Raw genomic sequence first — 23,834 nt, 5'->3', positions numbered from 1 at the left:
AGTCCTAATCTTTGGAGGAAAGCTTATTTTTTTGACCGTCTGACCCGTTGTCAGCACGGCTTCTGGGTGCCACCCAGTACCTTTACTCGGAAGTTCACGCTCTAGGCAGAACTAGAGTGGGATCCGCTTGAATTTCTTACCTCCCTGACCTTGGGGCCGTGTCTGCCAGGTGTAATTTCTAAAATATTACACCTCACAGTGTCATCCCAATCGTAGTACAGGAAGTATCCCGACGGGCTAAGCCCGTTTACTTTTTCACTTGCCTATGCCTTGATTTTGGCCTCCGTGAAGATTCGATTAATACAAATCTCCCCGGTTCAGCTTTGTCTCGGCATAGGCTTTTGCCTCTAGTGGCCTCGGCCGCGGCTAACGCAAGTCTCCGCTCTGCCGTGCTTACATTCACGGCACAGACTGATAAGTCCGGCTTCGACTCAACGCTGCAGCTCCTCGGCGGTCTTCAGGTGTCGCTTCTACTGCACGTCCGTACTGTTCAGCGGCTGACGCTGAACTCTGCCTCTCAGAGACTTCTCTCTTATTTGTCACGCGGAGTAGTCATCCCAGCGGCACCAGACTACTCTTTCGGTTACCGTGCCGGACGGTAAAAATTTCAATTCACTTCGCGAATACACGCGCTCTATGTAAATTTTCGTTCGCACATAGTAGAAAACTAAGAAGTTTTAGTTTTAGTTAAACACATTTGTAAATAAATATCTTTTGTAACATTGTAACGTAAAATAAACTATCCTTAAATTCATCAAGCATTATTATTACCATTTAGACTTCAAAAGTTGTTTCGATGAAGGATTAATCCAAGTCAACATACTTAGCCAGTTGCATCGTCTGGCCCGCTACTTGTGTTGTAGAAAGGAGACAGTTCTCAACAAACGTTATTCCACGTGTTCTATCAAGAGCTGAAACCTGGAAGCCCGCATTTACTATTTTTTATTTCTTCTTTCTTGATATTAAGGGGCGTTTGTAAGGTAGCCGGTACTCCCTAAATGTACTAGTATCCCCATAAAATTTAGTCGTTAGTGTATGTGGCATGAGCTGTGTAGCAAGTACCGAAGTTCTCTTAAAACCACATGTCGTTGGTGTCCATATCATCACATTCCTCGTAATTGACGCTGATGGCCTGTCCAACGTCGGTTTCAAAGAAATATGGACCGGTCGGTGACGCCACTACTCCAATATTCACATCAATCACTAGCTTCTAGGGATGCATTGGACGCTCTTAGATGTCATCTGGATTCGTATCTCTATATTATATTGACGTACTCATTCATACAAAAATGGACCTTATCGTTGAGGATAATTTTTCGATGAAAATTAGAATCAGTTTCCAACTGCTCCAGAACCCATTCAGCGAACATACAAATATATAAGTTACATATAAATATAAGTGACTCTTCCCTTTGGGATTCCAATCAGTTTCGTGTGTTGTGTTTGTAAAATAAAGGTTTTATCGTGAAAAGTTGCCTAAATTATTCCTAGCGTTCTCATCCGCTAAGTTTCTTTAATGTTGAAAAAACCCAACAAACTCATTATAATGTAACATATATCCATCCATGGAGATATGGCAAAACAGACTAAACAAATGACAGCCAATTTGGCAGATCCAGCTTCAACAATATGGCCGCTATCAATTGTCAAAGTTCGAAGTCCCTCGATGATTAAAACAGACTAATGCTCGCCAGTGTTTTAGTGCCATTTAAATGCGTTCTTTTAAAATACATACGACGAAATTTCAAAAAAAGTATTTTCAATGAGAAATATTGGTATAGAAGGTGCTTGTGAGGAAATGGTAGTGTGTGTGAAAGAGCACGGAGAGCATATGGTACGGAATCAAGTCCATCACCGACAGAATGTCCATTTATGTTTAAAGATATTTTTTTTTCTTTTTTGTTTTTTATTTATTAGATATATGTATAAGTCACTGGCAATTCAAAGGTTTCTCTATTAGCAGTTGCCAAAATGTGTAGGATAAGGTCGTGTAAACTATTTACGAGGAATTTTGTTAATTTTATTATCGTTATCTCACACAACTAGTGTGAGATAACACACAAAAATAATTAACTTGCATTTGAGCTTATTCACAGACAGAAAAATTAAGTAAATATTTAATCTAAAATGATTTTTGAAAAGTTTACATGAACCTAAGCAAATATTAAATAGGTAATTCAGTTTGTTTTGAAGCTTAATAAACTGGCAAATAGGTTGGTTGAATTATATTAATATAACTTATTGCAAAAACTTATTGTTGATTATTAAATCTTTGTATTTTAAAAGTTTTAATTTTCTATATGTGACACGATCATCAGCATACAACTTAAATCAAATAAAAAATCAAATTGATTATCTTATCGCCGATCCTCATCAACAAGAGATATATAAACTCTCTCAGATCAATCAAAACTTACCCTGAAGGTAATATAACTTTCTTAAGAAAACTTTTTGAATATTTTTATTCCCATTCACATAACGAGCAATCAGATTAGATGTATTTGAGATGAAAATATCAAAATACTAATTCACGACAAATATGTCACAAAAAAAGGAAAAACTACTTTGATAGTAAATGAAGACTTTTTCCAAAAATCCAGTTGAGTTCACGAAGACAATAAAAGCAATGGTTACCAAAAAAACAAACGAGGAAGTGGTTCAAGAAAAAAGAAAGGTAAAATAATTGGACCAGATGATATTCCTGAGGAAGAGTGGAGAGCATTAGGAAAGACAGGAACAAGCTGGCTAACAGGTTTATTTAATAGAATTATGGAAGTTGGACAAATGCCAGATGAATGGAGAAGCAGTATATGAGTACCTGTGTACAACCAGAGAGATAAAAACGTAGTAACTACAGGGCCATAAAACTACTTAGTTATGGGAGAGAGTAATCGCTAGACGAATACGTGACATAACCGAAACATGCGATAATCAGTTTGGCTTTATTCAAAGCAGATCAACAATATATGACATTTTCATTATAAGGCAGTTGATGGAAAAATGTAGGAATAACGAAACAAACGATCCTATGCTATTCATTGATCTTGCGAAAGTATATGATAGAGTTCTTCGAGAGATTCTGTGGTAAGCACTTAATAAGAAAGGATTCCCCGGTAAATATGTAAAGATTGTGAGAGACATGTATGAGAGAGTAACAGTTTCTATTCGAACAGGTGTGGGAGACACTGATAAATTTAATGTGAAAGTAGCATTGCACCAAGCTCCTTATTCATTCTCATTAGTTTTGGAAAAGGTAACTACAGGGTAACATTCCCTAGTGCTTAATGTATGCTGATGATGTAGTGTTAGTAGGAAATAGTGACAACGCCTTAGAATAAAAACTGAAATAGTGAAGACAAGAGCAATTGGAATGTTCATTTAAAGATATAGATATTACAAATAAAATAATATCTTTGGATGGTGAAATTATTGTGATGGTATTACAAAGTAATGGGGAAATACATGGAGATGCATGCAGTAGAATTAGGATTGAATTGATGACGTGGAAAAAAGTGAATGATGTGTTATGTGACAGATAATTTACAATGAAACTGAAGTGAAAATTCTATAAAACAGCTGTAAGACCAGCTATAATGTACGGAACTGAATTTTTGATAGTTAAAAAAAAAAGAGGAATAACAAATGCATGAGGCGGAAATGAGATTGCTTAGAAGGATGAATGGAGTGACAAAAATTAATAAAATTAAAAATTAGTTTATTAGGGGAAGTATAGGGGTTGCACCAATTGACGCCAAAATGAGCGACAATTTAAGGTGGTTTGGTCATGTTTAATGCCGGGACATTAATCACTGAATACGAATAATTGCTGATCTGCGGGTTCCTAGAAGGAATAGGAGAGGAAGACCAAAGAAAATCTGGGGGTAACGCTTAGGCAGGACATGTCGGTAAAGACGATTGATATTGATATGACCCAAGATAGAAACTTATAGAGAAATGTAATTCGGACCCCGCATAAGAATAAAGGCAAAAATAATGATAATCGTGAAGCACATGTAGAGGTAATGGGAAAAAAGGAAAAAGATAAGGCAGTTTGAAACCATTCAAATAAGAAAATAATATCTGGAACACATCATTAAACGCGAACGTTATAAGAGGTATTTTCTGATTGAACCATTTCAGCACTTTATTTGGATGCAGTACCGTTGACCTATATGGACAGTGGCAATTGATGATGGCAATGATGATTGCCAACCTCCTTCCAACAGATGAGAGGGGATATAAAGAAGAAGATGTAATGTACACCTTGTAGCATTTTATGTTTCTTGAATTTAAAACTTTGGTGAGTACTGTACAAATAAAAATGTACCTAATAAGAATGTCTATACTACAATTACCAATCAGATTTTAATTAGTCTGGCAATCGCTTATAAAATATCCAAACGCCTAGATTCCGCTCTCATTTCATAGTTTACTGTCGCGATGTCTGCAGACGTAAATTTACAGTTTTGTAGTGAAAACCCACGTATGTGGTAAGTTTAAATATTTTTTTTGGCATCACATCTAAACACGATATAAAGAAAGATTTCTCTTTTATCCATAGCGTTTTTTTATCCCCGGTTAATGACTGAGCTAGAGCTCTTGAATTGATTCCTCTTGAAAGATTCATCATCATCAGTGGCATTACAGCTCGTCATGAGCCAAAGCCATTCGCCCCTGTCTCTGGCAACTCTTCTCCATACCTTAACTCCGATGGATTTTAGATCATCCTCTATGTTATCTTGATACCTAAGTTTTGGTCTTCCTCTGGCTCGTCTTCTCACTGGTCCTCTTCGGTCGAAAATTTTTCTGATCGTTGCATCTTCATCTCGCCTAATTACAAGTCCTATCCATCGAAGGCGTGCTAATTTAATAATTTTACAACGTCAAGGGAATAGAAAGATTAGAGGGTGATTTACCCTCATTTTTTGTCGACTTATGAACGCCTACCTATTTTTGGCGTTAGAATATGAGCCAGCTAGGTTAATGCCCCTTTAATGACTGCTGGTCGAATTTAAGTAAGTGTAAATGTTTTTTACAGATTATTTGTGTTTTACGGTCAATTAGGAATACTTTTATACAGTAATGTTTTTTGTGAGATTGCTAAAAGTACACTTAGATATTTTATTATTGAGTACGTACTTATTTTTTTATTAAAAATAAGTACGTATTAAAAATAAAGACGAGAGTTACGCATTTTTTAATATTACAAAAATTTTACGTGTCATTCTTTTTTGTAATATATTATAAGATAAACGACAAAGCTTTTTCGGGTCTTTAAAGATTGCAGTCTAAGGTCTTTTATTTATCGTTTTTTTGAGAAGTTGGTAATTTTAAGTAGTTAGTAATTAATTTACGTTTTAAATAGTCTTTTGTTTCGATTTTATCAAAGTCCGCAATTTATTTAGTAATAAGTTAATTGATATTGATATGTGTCCTTATATTTTTTGAGTATTTGATAAATACATTTTTTAAAGTTTACTATTTTATTGAAGATATAAATTTGTTGCAACATATAGGTAAACATGTCATTTTTAGTAGTTTTGGTTATGTAATTCTTTGATATGTTTTCTGACGATTTTTAGTTTTTTATATATCTCAGGATATGATTTATTGGCGCCCTAACTTTAGCAGTTTAGCTATATTCAGTATTTCTTGTTTTCCTTTTGCTAAACTGTTATCTAATTGTTATCTATGCCATTTATCTATTACTTTTCTATCAATGAAGTTTCCGATTTTGTGCATCAAGGCCTTTGTAATGTTCCTGTGTACAATTTTCTGCTCTTTGACCACCTTGAGCTGTTTTTGGTTACAAAATTGCGTTATCTGTCAAATTTGGTGAATATGAAATTTTATTTTAACCGTAAAAACAGACAGCATGTCTTTTTAGTTCATCAATATTCATCATATGATGTAGCGGGCTTAGAGGTGTATATTATATTGTTAAATAAAGACATTATTTATTAATAAAGATCGTACCAATACTGTATGAACATACAATGTATTTGCCCACATAACAAAAGCCCGAAGACGCACAGGAACTGAAAAGTTAACAGCACACTATAAATACAAATGTTGCCCCTTTATTTTTCCTTTAAAAAATCACACACTTATTCTTTGTTCAAATTATGCGACAAGAAATTACGAATAATAACCACTGACAATGTAAAAAGTTCTTCAATTGTTACGTTATTATGATCTCACAGTTGTTACAGTCTCACTATACGAAGTATTTAAAGAAGTCCTATTATAAATTAAAAGTTAGTGAATGGAATTTTTCTCAATCTAAATAAATATCTTTTAATGAATGAAGGTATGAAGATATTTTACTCTTCACATCTAAAATATATGAGTGACATAAGTAAATATAAGTGAAGCACGTCCAAAAATTAATTTATACCATTGAGTATTGAAGTAGATTAGAATGAAAAAAAATAGGTTTCTACTCTTCTTCCATATGGGGATTAAATGTTGGTATAGGCATCGGATTGGTCTTTTTTTGCTGGTAAGAGCAAACCACTCCGGTAAGTGCCTAATTGATAGTAACGAATGGGTTACAGCTGTTCTAAAAAGTCTGCCAGCTCTGTCAACGAATCCTATCTACTAGGTCCACGAAGACATAAATCGCGTAATCAAAGGGCAATATACGGCGTATGATACAACTACGTTATATAGCAGGAGGAGGGTGAAAGGCGGGTTTCGGCGCCTTATAATCGGAACACACTTCTTCTTCTTCCTAGCCTTCTGTCGTCCATGTTTGGACATAGGCCTCTCCCAACTCCTTCCATCGGTCTCTATCCTGAGCAACATATTTCCAATTTGTTCCGGCTATTCTTTTAATGTCGTCAACCCATCTTATCTGTGGTCTTCCTCTTGGTTTACTTTCGTAAGGTCTCCAATGTTGTATTGTAGTATTCCAACGTTGGTCTTTTTGTCTAGCAGTGTGGTTCGCGAAGCTCCATTTAAGTTTGGCAATTTTTGTTGCTATATCTTCGACTTTTGTTTTGGATCTTACCCAGTCGTTCCTCTTTTTGTCTGAAGTCGGAACACACAAGCGAGTCCTTATCAACCCGCACTGAGGGATCGTGGTAAGATACGCCTCACAACCCCTAACATGAAAGACACACTCAAATTATGACCCTTATTCGCTGTAGGCCCAAATGGCCCTGAACTGGATACTTTTAGGGATTAAGCCAGGATGGCAGTGGAGAACGCCTTATAGAATTCTGCCTAGAACCTAATCTTGCGGTAATGAATACTTTCTTCAAACTGCCTAAACGTCGCCTTTACACTTGGAAATCGCCAGCTGACAAGGTCGATAAAATCGTTAGAAACCAAATTGACTATATTTTAATAAACCACAGATACCGAAATGCAATACAATCGGTGAAAGCGTACCCAGATGCAGACGTGGCGTCGGACCACAATCCTCTTGTAGCAAAATTCCAACTTCACTTAAAAAAGATACAAAAAAGCTACAAAAGTGATAAACTGAAACAAAAATTAGAATCAGAAGACGTCAAAGAAAAACTGAAACAAGACATTAATGCAAACCTAGAATCCATACCGGAATCAATTGATGGTGATGTAGAACAACAGTGGCAATTATTTAAAAATGCAATTATCGAACCAATCGCAGAGAACTCACAACAACCAGATGCAAGAAAGGAGATTGGATGACAGAAGAAATCTTGGAAATGATGGAGGACAGAAGAAGGTAAAAGAATATCAATATAACTCAGTATCAACAGCTGCATAATCAAATAAGAAGGAAAATAAGAGAAGCTAAAGAGACTTATTTCGCTGGAAAATGCCAAGAAATAGAAAAATTACAAAAAAAATATGATAACTTCAATCTCTATAAGAAAGTTAAAGAATTAGCTGGGGTAGAAAAAAAACCACAAGCATACTATTGGACAAACAAGGAAACATTTTAGTGGAGACGGAACAAAAATTAGGAAAATGGAAAGAATATATAGAGGAATTATTCCATGACCAGAGACAGGAAAATATATATAAAGATAATCAGAGTAAAGACGAGGGACCTGAAATAACAAAGTCAGAAGTTATGCATGCAGTAAAGTCCATGAAAAATAATAAAGCTGCTGGTCCAGATGAAATACCAAGTGAATTGCTAAAACTGGTCAATGAAAAAAACATAGATCTTTTAGTCCAACTACTGAATACAATCTATTCCACAGGAATCATTCAACGTGAAATGCTGACATCAACATTTATTTGTCTACCAAAGAAAGTAAATGCCAAAGAATGTAGTGATTATCGAACGATCAGTCTAATTTCACATACCTTAAAAACCCTGCTAAAAATCATCCATAATAGAATACACGCTAAGCTGGAGATGGATATTAGTGATTCCCAATTTGGATTTCTTCTTAGTGCTTCTTCTGCTGCTAAATGAATCGACCTTTTGATGTGTTCGTAGTGTTCTTCTGTATTTTCAAAACTACCCATTTCTAACTTTTGGTCTAATTGTTTTTATACAGTAGCTTTACACTCTCATGGTTTAAACTGTCTAGGTTATACCGTACTTGTTTTATTAACTGATTTGACTCTTCTTCTTCTTCTTGTGACATTCCTATCGGAGATTGGAAATCATCAAGGCTATCCTGACCTTGTTTACAGCTGACCTAAACAGTTCATTAGTGGTACAGCCAAACCACTCTCTCAAATTACGCAGCCATGACATTCTTCTACGGCCTGGAGCCTGAACTGATTTGACTCGATGTGCTCTTTTTCTTTTTCGTATCTGTTTGGGAGTACCGTTTTAACTTTTAGCAGGTAATGATCGGTGCCACATGATGGCCCTCTGGCTACTCGCACATCTTGTATTTTAATTGTAGTTCTCTGTCTTACAATGCTATAATCTATTATAGATTTCAGATTTCTGGTCTGTTGTATCCAGGTGAATTTGTGTATATCGCGATGTGGATAAAATCCATTTAATATTGAAGTTATACTTCTATACGCGCGCTCCACGTTGGAAATTTGTACGGGAGTGAATCGGTGAAATCATTACATATGTAAGATAACGAGTAAGAGAGAGACAGAAGATATATTTTCTCTCTCTTCCTCTCTCGAGAATAAAAATGTTCCTTTTGTATATATATTTAATATTATATATATTCTATATATATATATATATATATATATATATATATATATATATATATATATATATATAATATTATATACATATAATATAATATTTATTAATATTATTATTTATGTGATATGTTTTGTATTATTTATTAAATGTTCATAATTATTTTAGTCTTTTGTATTTCAAAATAATAATCTCAATAAATCATTGTATGACCGAGAACTGTCAATTTTGAAATACGTTTATGTCATGTCTAATTGGCAAATATTTTACGTATTTAGTTCATACGCTGGTGGATGTGAGTTCAAATCCCAATATGAATTTCCTTTTTTATTTTTATAATATTTAAAAACCCCGCGTTAATATTATTAAATATATGTAATATACGCAAAAATGCTAAATTTTAAAATAAAATGAAAATTTACAACATCATCTGAGTTGTTGGTTTTTGAAGTTATACTTCTATACGCGCGTTCGACTTTGGAAATTTGCACGGGAGTGGATCGGAAATTTGCACGGGAGTAACAAGCCTCGTTAGGCATGTTAAATTATAAATTAAAACTTGTAAATATCTCAAGAAAGTTCAAATGTGTACTTATATACACAACACACAACAATTAAATATTGTATTTGTCAATGTCAGATAAATTGACAGTTGTATCACCAAACAATATTTTTTTTTATTAATATTTTTATCATGGTAAATTAAACATATGCGTAAGTAAGTTACGTATATTGTCATTTTTAAATACTTATGAATATTGCATTTTAATTTGTATTGTATTATTATATTGAATTATGTTGCATTGTATTGTATTGTATTGTAGTGTATTGTATTTTTATATCAATAACAAAATTAACAATGAATTTTACTGCAGAGTAAATGTAAAAAAAATTTTGCATTCAAGTCCTTTTATACATATATGAAAATAAAAATATATATTTTCATCAAAATATTAATTCAATCCTTCATTTACTTACTATACTCCTATTACAGGTCAAATGTTTATATACAGCAAACGATGCACCATATACCTGTATACCTAATTATTTTTAGCTTTCTGCTCTCTCTTACCTATAGCATTATATGTGTAATGATTGTGCAGATTGACTCCCATATAAATTTGTTACGACGAACTCGTGTATAGAAGTATAACTTCTACCGGCATACTACCTGCCATACCCGTTTTTTTTTAAGTTATTTTGTGTGCATGTTGTTATTAATCTGGTTCCATTATCATTTCTGGTATTTTCACTGTGTGCTCCTACCACTTTATTGTTCAATTCCCGTCCAACTCTGCTGTTGAAGTCTCCTAGAAGTATGATCTCACTAGATGTTCCTACTTTTATAATTTCATCGTTCAGTTGTTCGAAAAATGCATCTTTACTGTTGACCAATGCGTCCTCATTAATTCCATAATATACACCTAGTATGGCTATTCTGCTTCCTTTTATCGTGATGTTTATTTTTAGTTTCTGTAAGCACCGCGATATCTATCTCTACAGTTTTGAGTTCTGACATGATTTCTGGTGTTTTTCGGGAGATACCTTGCACATTCCATGTACAAAAATTCATTAACCGTTTTCTTTGCTGTTTTCGTATACTGTGTTTCCAATATTTTGTTCCGAGGCTTTGGTTAGGCTTCTTAACATTGTACGTGTTTTATGAGTACCGAGGAGTTGGCCCGATGCGTCAACCCCTAACCTGGAGGACCAGGGATTTTACATCAGAGTATCCTTCTCCGATGCGAGTTGCTTCCACTACAGCTAGAGAGTCTCACCTACCCTTCGATTTTAAACAAGCCCTAAAACCAGTCCTCCAGACCGTTGTGAATATCTTCTCCGCCCTGGATGCCGTTGTGGACTTCATCCGTGACCCTGAACAAGGGACTCTCAGCAGGTACTAGTTTCCCGGGTCAGGAAACACCTGGAATCTGCAGAAGGCAGGGATTGATTGACTTTCCCTGATAGTACTATCCAAAAAGGAGTTCCTACCCGTACCTAATGGAGCTGAATCATGGACATTAAACCGGAATACAATAAATCGACTTAACGCGTTTGAAATGTGGACATTTAGAAGATTGTTAAGGATTCCATGGGTAGATAAAGTCACGAATACATAAGTGTTAAGGAGAATAGGCAGAGAGAGGGAAATGGAAAATACAATAAAAGAAAGGAAATTGCAATATCTCGGACATGTGATGAGAGGCGAAAGATACAACATCTTGAGACTCATAATTCAAGGAAAAGTAGAGGGTAGAAGAAGCGTACGAAGAAGACGCGTTTCTTGGTTGAAGAACCTGAGAGAGTGGTTTGGTTGCAGCTCAAGACAATTGTTCAGAGTAGCTGCCTCGAAGGTCAGAATAGCCATGATGATTGCCAACTTTTGTCGCGATGGGACTTAAAGAAGAAGAAGAATGCAGTGGTTGCTAAGAATCTGCGGAGTTTAAACTGCTACCCAAATAAAAACAAAGTTTTATATAGCGACATATACCTAACTGCCGCTCGCTATCAAATCTAATTATTATTAATATTTAGAACTGGAAAAAGAAACTAAAAATATAAAATAAGACTTAATAATCTTAAATAATCTTAATAAAATAAGATGATTTAATTTGCGGGAAAATACAAAAACTGCATACAAAAGCTGCACTCAACACTTTATAACGCTTTTTGATTTTTGTTGATACGACACTCTGTTGTCGTCATCTACATTTTTTATTTAAAACATTATTTTCTATGACGTTCAAATTCTTGGTAATACGATTTTTTCAGTTTTCCCCCCCTAAGATGTGGCGTTTTAGGGGGAAGCCGTTGGTAGGAGTGGTAAACTTTTTTTCATCTTTTCGGGGTCACAAAATTGACATTCTCAGCAAGATTCAGTTTTTAGAGATCAAATCTCTGACGACTGGACTATACTTCATTTAGCAGCACCTAATAAAAAAGTTATGACACCCGCGTTTCATGCAAGTAATTTAAGAAGCTATATAAAAATAAAGACTAATGTTTACAAATCAGAGAGTACAAATTAGCTTGTAGAAAAATAGAAGAGATTTGAAAATGTGGAAATCACGTAAGTTAGTAAATAAACTGATAAATTTAGAAAACATTCATGAATAAATATATATTTATGTATAAACTTTAATACTTTGTAAACTTACCTATAATTTGGTTCAGCTACTAAAAACACGTTGCCTAACTTGTGGAAGGCACAAAGAATGGCAGGCAGACATAGCAAAAAATAGATTTTTTTCTGATACCTACCAAATTCTCCAAGTAAAGATATAACATCGTCATAACTCATTGTCAGTTATTTTTGTCTGTAAATAAAGGCAACAGTAAGTAAAGTAAAGATATTGATATGTAGTACACTAATTATGGTGTTACAAAATAATGATGGTAACTTAGCGATAATAAATTATTTAACTGATAATTACTGTTAAAAGTAATAGGTATACGCATACGGATTTTTAGTAATAATGTTGCTAATCTAGTAAACACGTGTTAAATCGTAACTTCATGACGATTTAGTTATCACGGTTATATACCTCGTTTCAATTATTCGTTTAATAATTATTGTAGTATTATACATTAGTTTATTTATTATAGTTTAAGTATTATACACTCACATGCAAAAAAACGCAACGCAGAAAATTTTGGTCAAATTCAAAGTATTTTTTTTTTTTTTATTTTTAGCCCTATTTTGATGATTTGTTTGGCACACTATGTATAAATTTATAAATTTTAATTTGGTATAGTCAGTTTTTTGATAAAATTTTATATTTGACTTATTGTACGGGGTTAATTAAAACGTGGTTTTATCCTAATTTTGAAACATCCTGTGGAAAAATTCCGTTTGCGAATTTTCGTAAAACCTTATTTTTCGGTTGCAACCATGTCTCCTAAGCATTGTGTTTTTTGTTTCATGTCAAAATATGCCTTGGATTAATTTTTTAGAGCCAAATGAATTTGCCACCCACAATTTAGGACTTTTTTAATTATGATTATTTTGGAGTTATTTTGTAATACGACGAGGTGGCTTTGGTGACTGTTATCATTATGTCATATTGACACTTACATTTTGTTTACCTATGATTGATCATGGTTCTTAGTGTCGAAGATGTTGCGAAAGCCGTTGCTCTGGTTGAAGATGGGCGAAATTATGGTAGAGCTCATCGCTCTACCATCCAAACGATAGTGGGATGTTTTATACGAACTGGAACAAACAAGCGTAAAGCGGGAAGTGACAGGAAGCGCAAAGCTACCTTTACCAAAACTACCGCTTTAGATGATCATTTTATACGAGTCAACGCTTTTTGGTATTTATTGGGGGAGCGTTGACTGTACGCCGGTATATTGAGGAAATTTTAGCAAATCACGTAGTACCCTTTTCTCAATATATCGGCGATGATTTTCTATTAATGCAAGATAATGCGCGATGAAATGTGTGTCACGCAATATTTAGAGGAAGTAATAAAATGAACTGGCCAGCGTGTTCGCCAGATCTGAACCCAATAGAGCACGTTTGGGACATGCTTGGTAGAAATATTTGAGGTCGTGAAGTCGCACCAGTCTCAATTAACGAACTTCGCTTGGCTTTAGAAGAGGAATGGCAAAACATCCAGCAAGATGATATTCACAACCTCATATACAGCATGAGCCGACGTACACAGGAAGTTATAGAGGCTAGGGGAGGCAATACAAAGTATTAAATTATTTTTTTAGTAGTTTTTCTTTGTTATTTTCGTACTTAGGTTAAGTTACATTTAAGTTGATTTTTTTATGTTTTGTTATTGTTATCATTGTTCATTAAAACTAAGATCATGTTGTTGCTTATAATCATTATTTAAATACAGTGCTTCTGGGATATGATATGACATTCCTTCGATATCAGTCACCAAAGCCCCCATCGTCGTATTACAAATTAATACAAAAGATAATGGTAATAATAGGAAAAGTCGTAAATTGTGGGTGGCAAAATCCTTTCGCTCCTAAAAATAAACCAATCGATTTTGCAACCGAAAATCAAGGTTTTACGAAAATCCGTTAACGAAATTATTCCACAGGAGGTTTCAAAGTTAGGACAAAAAACCATCTTTCGATTAAACCCGTATAATAGGTCAAATACAAGATCATGTCGAATAAAACTTAGAGGGAAGCGATACCGAACAGGAAAATGAGGTATTAGATGATGAGACAGATTTTGCCATTGGTTCATATTTTTTGGGCAAAGAAAATAAAACAAAATAAGCTAAGCATATTGCCCCTAAGAACATCAGAGCTAGAAGTGAAAATATTGTTCTGCAAGTTCTGGGTTCAAAACAATGTGTCAGAAAGAAAAACCGATATTATAGATAGCTGTAATAATCTAGTCTAGATGATACTGATATGTAGGGATGGCGGTTTTTTGACAAAACGCCGGTTTTCGGTTATACCGGTTTTTTTGCTTACGATTTAACCTGGCGGTTATAACTTTTTTTTTATCCAATAGGTTACAAGTTTGCAGTTTCAGTTTGCTTCTGTATTTCTAAAATAAAATTAAATTTGAATTATGGATTTGTTTGAAATAATTACTTGAGAATAATAATTATGATTGGGATCCAAAATAATACCTTTTTTACTTTAAAAATAAAAAACCGGTTATAACCGGGACAAAAAAAACAACCGATAAAACCGGTTATTGCGAAGTAAAAAAACCGGTTTTCGTTTAAAACCGATAGGTTTCTTCCATCCCTACTGATATCCTGCATAATAAAATATACTTATATAATAATAAACATAATAAAATAAATAATTGTCGATGGGACCAATACAAAAATAGAAGCAGAAAAGCAGAAGTTCAGTCGCGATCGAGATATATACCCAACAAACATTCATGAAGTTCGTGCCCTTTTAGGTCTCCTATACCTTGCAGGTGCAGGAAAGGCAAGTCACCCTAACCCTAATACAACAGACTTGTGGAAAACGGACGGCACTGGTACAGAGGTTGACTGATAGTGAACATCACGAGATTCAAAAATTTACTACGGTACATGCGAACTGATGATATCAATACAAGGCATGATAGAGTTAGTTTGGATAAATTAGCGCCAATAAGAGATCTTATTACCAAGTGGAACGAAAATCAGAAAAAATGTTTCTCTCATTCGCAATACGTTACCGTGAACGAAAAGTTGGAGTTAATTAAGTATCTTTGTTTGGAACATGTAAATCCAATTTGCAATGACTATAACAATATTCCGGCTTAATTTTATTATGTTTTTTGGTATCTCTTATATTTTTTTATGATAAGTCGTAGTGAAATAATGTTTTATTTTTGTTTAAGATAGTTCTTAAAGACTGATATGTTCTAATTTTAAATTAATTGTAATTTGTTTAGAAAAAAAGAGAATATATTAAACTATTACAAAAAATTGTGGACTATTTTTTGTGCTACGTAAATAAACATTTTAAATAAACAAAATATGTCAATAATATTAAATATTGTTAAAAAAAAACTACAAACAATAAATTATTTTATTTAAATTTAAACAAAATGCATCTAGAGGACTTTTTTTATGGCCGGTGTAGTAGACCGTGTGCGACTACTGATACGCAAAATTAAACTGCTTCTACTGAGAGGTTAATAATTATTATACGCACCTACTGAAAAATTAATCCTATTAACAATGAGATCACTGTAACAAAACTAAGCAATTTAAAAAAAACTAAGTGATCCACAAACCGGTAGTCATTCACGTTATATCATTTTTGTAATAAAATATTAAATAAGCATTTATTAAATATACATGTGGGCCGACAACCGATATATCTAAAAGTGTATCTCCCATAAAGCCTTATCAACAAACGATAAAAAATACGTAAGTTGGTTTTTAATAACTATAAATATTTTCTCGTTGTGATATTACGCACATGTATTCTACTATTAAACAATTTAAGCGAGATGGTTTTGTGTAAACACATTATATGAATAAACTGTAAATAAGTCTAAGTATCCTAGTTGAAATAGTTGTTGAGTCTAAAAAAATTCTATGACAACATTCCTTATCTTTTGTACTTTTTAGTAAGCTGCGGCGAATCGGTGAAAAGTATTTAAAATTTATGGTAATTTGTAACAGATTGCCATATAAAAAATTCGATACGATATTAAACTTTGCTCAGTGTTGATGAAGAGGAAATTTGTTCATAGACTAGCGGCCAATGTTGCCAACCTCAGGAAAGCAAAAAGCCGCAAATAAAAGCAGCAAATAAAAAACAGCAGAAAACAGTAATTTCAAAACATCCAGTCCACTCTCGAACATAAAATTCATAATTGATCAATAGTTATACAACTGAGAAGCACATTTTCTAAATGCATTTTGTCTATTTTTTGAAATTTTGGCAAAAAAACTGCTATGCGTTTGGCAAGATATTAAACGAAAAACTGATATACCTAAAATGTGGATGAAAACTCATTCAAATATTATACCTATATAGACAAGGAAAATAAGCAAAAAAAGTACCCTGTTTGTGACACTCGTCCGGCCAGGCAACCGACAGTTGTTTTGAGTAGTATGGACCTCTATAACAAGAACCTTTATGTTTCCTGCAGTCGATTTTTTGAACTTAATTAATTGAAGGGCTTGGAAGGTGAAGGTGTTATGTTACATTTGCTTGAAAATTGGGATATCTATGTGGATGAAGGCGTTATCTGTATTATTCCTCATAGCACTATCTCCCATTCTCTTCTAGCCATAACTTAGTATTTATTCGGCTGGTGAAGGGGTTATGATACACTAATATGCAGAATGTTTGTAGGGAGAAGGTGCCATGTGTCTTCAGCATGCACATAACAGCTTCATCCACTTAGTCACTGTGCTTTGTTGACGTTGTAAAATAAAGTGCAAGATGAGAAGAAGTAAACACAAAAGAAGACAGTTATGAAGGTAAGCTTGATGAAATAACTAACCTAAAATAATATACTACAGTAAATTACCATTACAAATAAATTAAAATATTTTTTCTCTCACATCAAACATCATCTCACATCATTTTCGACGATCCATCGTATGGATAGTGGTACATCCAATATGTACCGGACTCAGATATCGTTAGTGATAGTGAGGATAATGGTGATGATAATTATACAAGATGTGTTCGCATTTCCTCTTCTAGAAGGTTTCTTTCTTGTCGAGATAAAACTAATTTTATAGAATCCTTTTCAACAAGTACAAATTCTACAGCAAAAATACATGCACAGTCTGATGTGGAAAGTGATGTGGTAAACCTACAAATTCCCATTTCAATTACAAACAGCAGCTGTGTTGAGGATAGAGTGGTGAGTTGACCAGGCTCATTTAGATGTAGAACCACAAGCAAAAAAACAAAAATTGTCCAGGAAACGACAGAAAAACAAACAACAATGGAAAAGAAATGTGGCTGCTATAGCAAGAGAATGTGGAGAAAGTTACTTATCTCGTAAAGGATACAAGAGTATCAATTTTTAATGACTTCTACAAACATGATATTAACGGGAAAAATATAATTCTTTCTAAATCAATTTCGGGTGCATACGGGGAAAACATAAGGGTGCAAACAGACATAAAACTGCATGTTTTAGGTACAGTATTACAGTAAATGGAACTCATGTGCCAATTTGTAAATCAGCCCTAATGTCACTGCCTAAATAGGCAGAAAGAAAGTATTTCTTATCCAAAACCAGATAAAAAAAGGTGTGTCAGCGCCGGAGTTAGACAAACGGGTCAAGCATAACAACAGGCCTACTAAACTTGATCCAGATGTAAAAAAATATGTTATGGAACATATTGCTTCGTTTCCTGCTGAGTTGTCTCATTATTCTAGAGCCAACAATCCAAACAAAAAATACTTATCACCGTTGTTGTCCGTACCTAAAATGTACAAACTTTACATTGAACAATGCAGACTAGACCAAGTTTCAGATGAATTCTTAGTAAAATAGTCCATGTCCAGATTTATTTATGATTACGAGTTCAATTTATCCACTGGACAACCTAAGAGTGATACATGTAGTACATGTGATAGTGGACAATGTTCAGAAGAACATATTGATTTTTATAAATCTGCATTTGAGGCTCAAAAAGCTGACAGGGAAAGTGCCAATGTGTTGAACGATATTGCATATGGATCTGCAACAGACTATGCCATTGCCTCGTTTGTCCACATCAAAAAGCTTTTTATAAAAGACAGATGTGGTTTTACAATCTCGGCCTGCATATAATTTCAAAAAATATAGACAGGGGTCTATTTTTTACCTGGACAAAAAACGTAGCAAATCGTGGCAGTACAGAAGTTGCAAGTTCACTGTTGAGTGCGATTGAAAGTGATAGAACACTTCGGGAAAAAAATCATCTGCAAGTGTGGTCCGTTTCTTGTGCCGGACAAAATAAGAATTTCCAGATTATTTGTCTGTACCAGTAAATGATTTTGAAAGGGTACTTCAAAGCTATACACCATAAATTTCCAGAGCTGGGTCACTCTTACCTAGAAACAGCCTAATTTATTCTTACCAGATGAGTATCGACAGATAATACTGCAAACAACCAAAGGAAACCAGGTTATAAATATGGAACCCCATTTTAGGAATATTGAGGAATTAGCTACATCTCTAAAACTAGTAAACCGGAAAAAGGATCTTCTTGGAGAGACTGTTCAATTTAAAGATGGCATCAAATGGACAAGGGTCGATGAATTTAGTAGTTATCTGTTTAAATATAGCTACGACCCCAATATGCCGTTCAAGAAAGTGGATATTCGACGTTATAGGTCTACCAATAAGACACATAAAACGATGTGTGTTATATCCCCAAACTTTGTAGTTCCAAGAATAAACAAGAAGATTGGCAGTTTTTCTGCAGAAAAAAAGAAGACATCAAGCAGTTATTGCCATATGTACCCCTTAAACACAGATGGTATTATTACGAAATAATTTTGCAGGGCAATTAAAAAGGGTAGCGTCCTACATGTTTGTATACAACTTTTGCATTGGCTAATAGAATGTTATTTTGATTTATTTTAAGTAAAATATAGCTCTAATTTGTGACTTTGGCTTGTCTTCTGATCTACACATAGCATCATGTACTTGTTTTCATGTACCCTACATCCTAATAGGTTGGTGGACAAAGGTGCTATGTACATATTTTAATTTTTTTTAAAGGGTGAAATGTATATTTTTCAAAAAAAAATTGCTCGCAAGAACTTTTGTTATCCAAAAGATTCTAGATTCAAAATTTAAGTTTTTTTAACAGGTCTTGTAAAAATGCAACAAAAAAAACTTTAACCTGGATTATCTCATTTTCAATTATTTGTAACATAGCACCTTGACCTTCCAAGCCCTTCAATTATTAACAAATTAAGGTCAAAAAACAGTAAATTTTCGCGTTTTTTCGTCTATCAGCAAAAGGTAAAGCGTTTGAAACAAATTTGAGAAGAGAAGAAACTTATAATTCATATAAAAACCTTCAAAATGGCGTTTTCTAAACGTTCCTATCCTTATTTGTTGCTTAGAAAGTTGCAAAATAAGTTAAAAATTTCGGTTTCTTATAAATGTTAATAACTTTTCTAAAAATAAACTTATAACCTTTATATTACACACAATGTTAGGTCTTGTGGTGCTTAACCTTTCAGCTATAACGTGACATAATGGTACATAAAGTGTAACGTCGGACTAGCAGTCGCAAATCTAGAAAAGGTCCAAAAAACAAATATTTTCGGAAAAACGGTCTGAGAACTGGCCGATTCTTTAAATATATAATTAAAATAGACAAAAAAAAACATTTACACACAAATTTATTATAATTTGTATTTAAACTCGTGCCGAAAACACTAATTAAACAAATAAAAAACATTTGTTTCTAAGAAATTAAACAAAGACTAAATAAAAAACAAATGTTTGAGCTGCGTAAAGTAGATACATGAATGAATTTATAACTTGAAAATAAGTCAATCTTCGCTGCTGTCTTCGGAAATACCATTTGTAGGCAGTCGGCGCAAATGCATTTTTGCTTGTTCTAAGCATACAAATGTTGGGCATTTTTGACAGGTATATCTGGTTGGTGTAGTTTTTTGTTTACTAAAGTAAAAACAACGACCTCGACGATTAGGTTGTGGATTTGGGGCTGGGACAATTTCTTCTTCAATATGGCAAATTTCTTTTATTCTTGACCTAATTGATCTAGGAATACGTTTATTCAAACATCGACGGTGTAGATGATCGTTTACTAGTTCCATACCAAGAGCTTCTAGAAAATGTTTTCTATGCGTTTTATCTATCTCATTAGATTTATATTTGTTTATTACAAATGAATTGATACCAGCTACATTCATTTCATAATAAAAAATGACAATAGGCCATCGGCTAGTGGCTCGAGCGCAATTGTAGGCGGCACACATTTTATCAACTAAATCTACTCCTCCTTTGGATTTATTATAGTCAATGATGATTTCTGGCTTGCCCGTTAATTCGTCTAGCAAATCGTCGTGGTGCATCGTTGAGAGTAAAATAACGTTTTTGTTTTTTCTGGGTATATATGACACAATCGTACATTTTTCTCTAAAACCAAACATACTTGTTTTTTCTAGTCTCTTAGGATCAGTAAATTAAAGTGGAAGCTCTCTTTTGTTTTTTCTTATAGTGCCTATCATAGTCAGATGATGTTCGTTCAAAAGAAGATCGGCCAAGCTTACGTTCGTAAAAAAATGGTCCATTGTTACATTTCTGTGACAACCAGATATAGGACGGCTGAGGCGAGGAACGAGGGAAATATAGCTCGTATCAACTTTATATGGGCCAGGTGGCTGTTGTCCAACGTACACCTCTAGATTTGCGGTATAAGGAAACTTTACGTCTACTAATGCGTATATTTTTATGCCGTATTTATTAGGTTTATTGGGCATATATACCCTAAAGCCACAGCTGCCACGAAAAGCTTCCAGTTTTTCATATTTTTGGCTTTCTAATCGTGTTCGTTTATCATCAAAACGGATATGTCTGAGCAAAAACTTGAACCTCGCAAGGGACATTGTCAATCTAAAAATCTCTGAGCCGTTTGTCAGAATCAGAAGGTTTTAAAAACAAAAAATCTAAAATTTTACATCCTGATGAAATAAAACTTTTTTTATGGAGCTCCTGATGTACAGTACTTGTTAATAAAGGTATGTTATTTAAAAGTGTAACATAAATGTGCCTACTTATAATACTTCTATTTTAAGGTTATTGCAATTATTGGAATATGAGCTTGTAGGAAACGAGAGTTAAAAAATATTAAAATTTGTGACATTGATGATTTCAGTACCATGTTATTGGTTAAAATTCCTGATACGAAAACCAAAATATGTAGATCTTTCGTTATTTCTGGAAATTTCTATAAAATCTGCAAACAATATATAGAAATTCTACTACAGATTAGCGATCCGCAAATAAATCAATTTTTTCTTAATTATCAAAGAGGTAAATGTACGAAACAGGTGGTAGGATTAAACAAAATAGGCGGTGTTCCTAAACAAATAGCCGAATATTTAAAGTTATCAGATCCCAAAATGTACACCGTACCCAAAATGTTTAAGACGAACTTCTGCCATTATTTTGGTAGATGCCGGTGGTGATTTAATGGCTCTTAAACGACATGGCGGATGCAAATTTTCAACAACGGCCGAAGGATATGTCGATGAGTCAATAAATATTAAGACGTCAACAGCCAATAGAATTATAAATTCAATTGAAAGTAATTTACAGACCTTTACATACATTGAAAAACCAATGTTCAAAAAGAACACACTGTACAGTTTACGTCATCTCACCATTCACCACGTATTATTGAACAACCGCCAAACTCGGATAAGGGTATAGTTATAAATAATTGCCAAAATTTTACAATTAATTATTATAAATATATGTTTAATTTAAATTGTTCGAATTTTGTTAAATAAATAAAGTTACTTGTTATACTTTTTATTTTTATAAATAAAAATAATCGTAGAAAATGTATAGTACACAACTTGAGTTGTAAGCTTATTACATGCTTGTAAAATTACTGCCTTTACAACTTTTTTACTCGCATGTAATAAGTTTCTTAAAACTCTCGTTATGTAATATACTATTATATACATTTTTAGTAAAATTCTGTCACTTTTCAGTAGTAATATCCCTAGGACATTGATAACAGACGAGATAATTTCATGACAATCGAAAGCTCGTTCCGTGGTAACAGCACGAAGCCGAAGGTTGAGTGCTGTTACCAAGCAACGAGCTTGAGAAATTTGTCATGAAATTATGAGGCATTCATCAATGTCCGAGGGATATTCGGCGGATAATTTTTCGCAGCAAAATTCCATGAATATTCCCCAAATATATTTGTGACTGTAGGTTGTATTTCTGGGAATTTTTTCTTTGATTAGCGCATTTATACTTTGAACATTCTCATTGCCGAAACGTGACATTTTGAAATTTTTTTGGATGAAGTTGTCAAACTCGATCGTGTTGTCATAGGAATTGAAAATTGCACTGAATGCAATTATCAGTCTAATGTTGACATGATTGGGTGAAATTGTTCCACATGACACAAAATGACGAAATTTGAATGGTTGTTAGAACAGTCGAAAAATTATCCATATAATTTACCGGTCTTCACCTATAATATTAAACAAATTGCGATCTTACATTGCTTATCTATTGTTTATAACTAAAAAATGACCTGTATCAAAGAATGTCACGAAAAGGCTCTTTATTTGATAATTTCTCTGGTCTACTTACTAATAGTTTTGTTTTGACATTATTTAATATATTTTTCGTTCATAAAAATCATATGCATTTTTAGAAGTCAATATTTTTTATTCATGTCCACGAACGTGTTAATTAATTAGGCATACAACAAATAATTTTAAAAAACGAGACAATGAAGATTTTTTCTATCTTCTTTAGCTCTCTCGTTGAAAATATTTTGAAGGACACAATAATTACAGACGGGTAAGTAGATTGAACGGATTTAGTTATTCTTTTAATTAACACATGCGGATTTTGACGATCTAAAATCTATACAACTTTTACTGCTCACTTGAATGTTTAATCAAATGGTTAATTTTTACGGATTACTTGGGATTGTGGCGTCAGTAAAACAACTTCTTCTTCTTGTAGACATGACTCTGTCTGTTTTTCAATGTGCCTCCAGTAAGTTGTCGTTACATCATTTTCATGGTCCTCCTACTAATCCTCTTCCTATTGGCTAACCGTCTATTGCCGTCTTTACTACTCTATTTGTTGTCATTTGGCTTATATGATCGTTCCATTTGACTCTTCTATTTCTTACCCAGTTCTTGATGTTCTCCACCTTTCAGGTGCTTTCAGTGTTTCAAGTATTTTCATTTCTGCTGTTTCTAACATTCTTTTTGTCCTCTCTGTGTCCGGTCGTGTTTTTGCCGCGTATGTTATCATTGGTCTGGTGACTGTTTTGTTAATTCTGCCTTTCATTTCATTCCCCATATATTTATTTCGCCATACTGTTTCATTCAGGAAACCTGTGGCTCTGTTTGCTCTTTTTACTTGATCTTCCACTTCAGTTTTTAGTTCTATATATATATATATATATATATATATATATATATATATATATATATATATATATATATATATATATACAAGGATTTCCACAGTTTTCACTGTATTCCTTTACTCAACCGTTTTCTCCAATTTTTCCTGTTTAGC

The 23,834-nt window shown here is 33.6% G+C and overlaps 1 protein-coding gene across 3 annotated transcripts in view; it reads right to left on the bottom strand.

The window, feature by feature from the left end:
• LOC140435073 (organic cation transporter protein-like) overlaps positions 1–23,834 on the bottom strand; it is a 129,950-nt gene that overhangs the window by 68,871 nt on the left and 37,245 nt on the right. For 2 of the 3 annotated variants that reach the window (XM_072523767.1, XM_072523770.1), the window contains exon 2: positions 12,280–12,438. In XM_072523767.1, coding sequence (XP_072379868.1) covers positions 12,280–12,422 — 143 coding nt within the window. In that variant the 5' untranslated portion in view covers positions 12,423–12,438. Of the gene's footprint in view, positions 1–12,279; positions 12,439–15,760; positions 15,887–23,834 lie in introns of those variants that run through there. The other variant, XM_072523768.1, reaches the window with a different exon arrangement.

The sequence above is a fragment of the Diabrotica undecimpunctata genome, chromosome 2 (assembly GCF_040954645.1).
Source record: "Diabrotica undecimpunctata isolate CICGRU chromosome 2, icDiaUnde3, whole genome shotgun sequence".
NCBI lineage: Eukaryota > Metazoa > Arthropoda > Insecta > Coleoptera > Chrysomelidae > Diabrotica > Diabrotica undecimpunctata.
Note: the sequence above shows the minus strand (reverse complement) of the source record. Positions and strands in the feature narration are given on the sequence as shown.